Source organism: Seriola lalandi, unplaced genomic scaffold (genome assembly GCF_002814215.2).
Source record: "Seriola lalandi dorsalis isolate HSWRI2012SDOR001 ecotype SW California unplaced genomic scaffold, Sedor1 jcf7180002054780, whole genome shotgun sequence".
Taxonomy (NCBI): Eukaryota; Metazoa; Chordata; class Actinopteri; order Carangiformes; family Carangidae; genus Seriola; species Seriola lalandi.
Window position 1 is genome coordinate 124,452 of NW_019525333.1, and position 5,889 is coordinate 130,340.

Genomic DNA, 5,889 nt, shown 5'->3' on the forward strand with positions numbered 1-5,889 from the left:
CACACACATCCCCATCCTACCTGACTGAGCCTGAGTCCAGGTGTGCAAAGTTTGTGACATCACAGCCACGAAGACTGAAGGCTGAAGGTGTGTAAAGGGTCTGAATACTTTCTGAATGCATTGTAGGAAACGGGCTTTAATGTAGAAGAACACTGGGCTGGTCGTTAGCACGGAGTTTCCATCACTACAGTAACCGTAGTAACCACGGTGTAGTGCAGTAAAAGTACTGAACGAACCAGAGTAAAAGAAAAACATTTCACATGAATCTACAGCATCTGCTGGATTACAACTGTTGAATTAATTAATTAATATCTTTGCGATAACGCAGAGTAGAAATATGATTAAAATGTTGTTAGAATCTGTCGACTCTCCACTTTCCCTCACAGATCCTTGTGGGATCATACGTGGCTAACAGCCTCTCAAATCTGGTTAAAGTAGAGTGAAGACACAACACAAAACTTTATTATCCATTCATCTACTATTTTACTCATATATTGCACTATTTTTGTGACCCTATAGATGTTGGTGAACACATGTCAAGCACCAAAACAATTCGTAAAGGTTTGTTTTCACAAAATATTTGAAGAATTTTGAAAAACAAGACTTCAATTTTTCTCTTTGTTCTACGTCTTTATAAAAAGAGCTGATATTGTTCTGAAAAGTATGATGTAAAACACTTGGGTATTATTTTATGTGCAAGTGCCCTTTAAATGGAGAAAATACCCTTTGACCTCAGAGGGTTAATGTGTAAACACTGGTGCATCATTAAGTCTCACTGACGCTGCAGCTGGTGAAGCTGATTTCATATCAATAAATCAGCTGTTCCAACATATTTCCTCTAAAAATAAAAACAAGTTGATGTTGTTCAGTCTGTACTGAAGTAAATCTCCTTCATTACATTCCACCAGCAGGTAGAGACAGGTAGAGACAGGTAGTGTCCAGCAGTGTAATGAGTGGGGGGGGGGGGGTCTGTGTCGCTCTCACCTTCTGCACCACGTTCTCCTTCTGCATCTGACTCTGTCTGAGCTTCTTCAGCAGAACCAGACGAGCCTCCTCCAGACGCAGCTCCTCCCTCAGAGCTTTGATCATCTGCTGCCTCTCCTCTCCCGTCTTCCCCTGCAGGACACACACACACACACACACACACACACACACACACACACACACACACACACACACACACACACACAGTATCTTATTAGCCCTAAAAGCTCTTCTCAAAGTGCGGTGGTCTGCAAGCGACCCTCTGTATATGTGTTGTTTGAAACATCAAATCAACTCGTATGTAAATTCCAATTCAAACATCATTATTCCATATGAATCAGCTGTTTTACAGTGTAGCTGGACTTGAGTGTAACACTGCCGACACACGTAGTTTCGACGGTTTGTTTTACTATTAACGTTAAAAATGATCAGAGTGACATTTGAACGGAGATGTGGATGAAGCTAACAGTTAGCCTCCCTGGGACAGAGCTACAGTTCACCATTCATCAGGCTGTTCATCATCAAACAGGGAGAGTTGACCAGGAAATCTCATATCGGACACAACAGGAAGTGTTTCGGTGTTGAGTTTAAGTCGTAATGTCTTCACCATGACTGAGACTCGTGGTGCGTTTGATGACATCCGGCCAGTGTTCATGTGTGTGTGAATATTCTGATGTTGCATAAATGACACTTGTAGCTGTGCAGTGTGTGAGCCGCAGAGTTTCCTGATAATCGAAACGCTTCACGTGATTGAGGTGAACAGATAGCTGAGTGGTGTGGAGTGTCACTGGTTCGATTCCTGGCATGTTCTGTGGCTCCTTGTAGTGGTGCGGTGATGGTTCTACCTTGAACATGTCCAGGTTGGCCTGGTGCAGGCGCTCCTCAGGGCGAGGTGTGGTTCTGGGACTGGACGCCTCGTTGTCTGACAGGATGATGACGTCCGGAGACGGAGTTCTTCTGTCATGCTCCGAATCACTTCAGGGAAACAAACGGTAAATGTTAAATGACTGAACTTGTCTTTTATTATCGTCATCTGACCTTTCACCCACACAGACGCTCAGTCACTCATCATCACCGGCCCAGTCCTACGCTGTGATTCGCTCTCTGACGTGCTGATATTCAGAACATCTCGACCTCAGTGTGATATTACTTTTACAGCAGTTAAATAAACAACAACACATTATGATTTGTTTGTTTATTTCATCATTTATTTGTCTACACCAACACAAATAGTTCCATCTGGACTGATACTGGACTGTTGCTAAGCAACACATAAACATAGTCCTGACCTGCACAGTGACACTAGCTGCGACCTCGTCTCCTGTCTCCTCGTTACCTCTGACGACCTCACATCGTTTCATTCAAAGGTTATTTATAGAAATATTTTCATCTTTTGTTACAGTCTGAGATCGATAACGATGTTAATGTGACGCTGATTAACAGGTAATAGATCACCTGAGGAGCGGAGTGATACATGGAGTTAAAAGTCCCAGTGCTGTTATTCTCTATATCAGCCTCATGGAACGACTCTCGTCCAATCAGATTACTTGATCAGAACTAACTGTTGCATGAAATGATCTAGTCATGGTCTGTGGCTGCACTAAACCGCAGAGTGAAAACTACACATCTGTGTCATCACTGTGACATCATAACGTAGGGACAGGAAGTGGACTGTGGAGCTCTGCTGTGCAAAAAGACCAACGGAGCGATGAGTCGGTCTCTAACCGTCTGACTGCCTCAGACAGTCGCTGAGTGTGTCATCACTGACCAACAGCTGGGGGAGTATGCTGTGAAGTGTGTGTGAAGCTAACGTTAGCTCCGACAGCTACAGACCGCTAACATTAACTGTTTAGAAACCAGATGAGTTTGTTTGACACCACAGAAAGACAGCGGCTCAAAGTCACATAGTCATGCAGGAGGAAACAGGTTGTGGATACAGGATCCAGATTGATCACATGATATAAATAAACTTTATCATTATTATTATTGTTGTTGTTATTCCTTCAGGTAGAGGGAAACTGCGACAGTTAAAACAGGTTTCCTGGTTCATGCTGGCTAGTATTTCACTGGGAGCCGTAGTTTCCCTCCCTCCTCTGTCTGTGGGACGTGGTTGGACACTTACAGTAACACAATCTTTTCTGTTCTACTTTATAATAAGACGACCCTGATAGAAGATTGATATATGGTTTATGATTAGGTTATTTATTTGGTTATAAACACTTTATAAACCATTCATTAATCCTTTATAAGGTGATAAGGTAAAAGTGTGATTGTAAAGTGGAACCTTTATGGTTCTTCATGTGTAAACACTCACCATCTTCTCCCAGCGCTCATGTCCACCGGCTCATCCAGGATGTTCTCCTTCCCGTTCTTACTGGGTCCAACATGGCCGCTGTGGCCTCCCAGCCGCAGACTCCCGTTCATCTTCTCCTCATAAGCAGCACCCATTAGGCTCTGGTGGTGGAGGGAGCTGGCTCCGGGGCCCTTCCCGTCTCCCAGGGGCCCCGCGACCTCCAGGGCTGCTAGGTCAGCTAGGTCCTTACGTTTGAGTAATGCCAGCATCTTGAGGCGCTCCATGGCCTCGTGGCCCTCCATCTTGAGGCGCTTGGCCAGCGCTTCCTCTCGCTCGCTGGGTGACTCCAGGCCTCGCTTCAGCAGGTTGAGCCTCAGCGCCTCCTCAGACATCCGCTCCATCCTGGAGGACAGGACACGAGGGTCGACAGAGACACAGACATCAATCCCCAAGATCTCCAGTTTCTTAAAGCTACAGTACGTAACATGTTTCTATTGTCTTAATGTGGAGAAGGGCTGCGACCAATACTAAGAAAATCTGTGACCTGATCATCGATATAAACAATTCATCATAGAAGGAACTTTTTCTTTTTTTAGATGTGTCATTGTACACAGAGTGACACAGGACAGCAGCATGACAGGCTGCAAACTGAGTCATCTCACAATTACCAAGCTGCAAAACTGTGACACAGAGAGGAGCGATGGACAGGACGACCAAACCCTGGATGAAATGTACGATGTGGAAACAAACATAATCACTGCAGGACGTTCCGTCACATGGTATTTTATTCAAACATATATCATTAAATATATAGAACACGTATATTGAAGAGAAAACATCACACAGCCCTGAGCTGGTGCTGGAGCGTCGGGGACTCGTCCTTTACGGACCATGAAGTCCATTCTAGTTGAAACTGAGGCTGGATGGACAAACGGACCGAGGCAGAGCTCTAGATCCCGCACCACCTGGGTGATATGAATATATAATCAATATGTAATCAATATAACCCCAGTGACCTGAGGATCAGCGCAGTGACACAGGGTGATTATCAGACTGTACGAGCAGCTGATGGCTCATTCAGATGGAAGTGGGTTAAACATGGCGGCTAAGAATAGCCTGGTCTCTGTACCGAGGACAAACACATGTGAGAAATGTTTGATGTCTCCGTGTGTGATTCATACCAGCAAGGAAGACTTGTGTAAGGACGACAACAAGCCGAGTCTTATGAGCACATTAGCTTAGTCATGTGACCAACTTCAGCATGGGCGCTCACAGGACAGTGAACCAATCACGATGCTGCAGCAGAGACGTGTAGACCCTCTGTCAAACACTGTCCCTCTTTTAAGTCTCAGAGCAGATGTCAGAGCACTGAAGGAGGACTCTCATCTGGACTCATCTGGACTCTCATCTGGACTCATCTGGACTCATCTGGACTCATCTGGACTCTCATCTGGACTCTCATCTGGACTCTCATCTGGATTCATCTGGACTCATCTGGACTCTCATCTGGACTCATCTGGATTCATCTAGACTCATCTGGACTCATCTGGATTCATCTGGATTCATCTGGATTCATCTAGACTCATCTAGACTCATCTGGATTCATCTGGACTCATCTGGACTCATCTGGATTCATCTGGACTCATCTAGACTCATCTGGATTGATCTGGATTAATCTGGATTGATCTGGACTCATCTGGACTCATCTGGACTCATCTGGACTGTCATGGTGGCTCACAAGCACAAACAATCACACTTACTGCCAGACGAGAGCGGATCAGTGACAAGTCATCAGAGTCAGACGACTTCCTGTCTGTTGATGCCTGAATTAAAACAGCACACACAACTTCACTCCGTCCACGCCGACAGCTTTTGTACTTTGCCACAAAAAAAGCCACAGGGATTTAAAATGACAACCTGCTAGCGAGCTAACGTCACCTGCCTTTCATTATTAGATTGTTAACACTGCTGTGTGACTGGGTTAGCAGCATGTCACTGTTTATAGCTGGTTGTAAATGTGAAATCAGGGGGAACACTGCAGCTGCTAGATCTACAGAATATAAAATGTTCATGTTGGATGTTGGTCTTTTTCTCTCTCTTTACAAGTAATTCATTTAAAGTTTGGTTTGAGTCTTTGACCTGTTACTGTGGTTTGTATTTACATTTAAATAAAAACTACACATTCGGTCGACAGCAGCTGAGGTTGTTGTGTCCCTACAGATGACTCGGCCACTTCCTGCTCTCTCGCCTCCAGAGTGAGCAGCTACTCTTCATCCCATTGCCTTCTGGGAAACGCAACAGAGCCATGGAAACCCACACCCCAAGACTTTACCCAGAGCCACAGTTTGTTACTGGCCCTCTTATCTCGTTATTTATAGGATTAGAAATGTGCAATGAAAATATAAAATAAATGTATATTCTATTCACAAAGGAATATTTTCATTGTGAAGAGTTGGTTTTTATTGCTCCACATGTTCCAGTGACCGGGACCAGCGTCATCATGTGTGTGGCCAGACGACATGCAAATGGACGCTTTCATCTCCCACACTGCACCACGGCATCGGCAACACCTGGACCGACACCGGGTGTTGGCACAAGAAAACCCTGCGTGG

General features: G+C 44.9%; 1 protein-coding gene across 1 annotated transcript in view; it reads right to left on the reverse strand.

Moving 5' to 3' along the window:
• gatad2b (GATA zinc finger domain containing 2B) overlaps window positions 1-5,889 on the reverse strand; it is a 34,426-nt gene that overhangs the window by 7,570 nt on the left and 20,967 nt on the right. Inside the window, exons 2-4 of the mRNA XM_087179078.1 lie at window positions 3,299-3,679; window positions 1,830-1,959; window positions 899-1,116 (exon numbers count right to left, since the gene is read on the reverse strand). Of these exons, the coding sequence (XP_087035204.1) occupies window positions 899-1,116; window positions 1,830-1,959; window positions 3,299-3,678 (728 nt within the window). The 5' untranslated portion in view covers window position 3,679. The remainder of the gene's footprint in view (window positions 1-898; window positions 1,117-1,829; window positions 1,960-3,298; window positions 3,680-5,889) is intronic.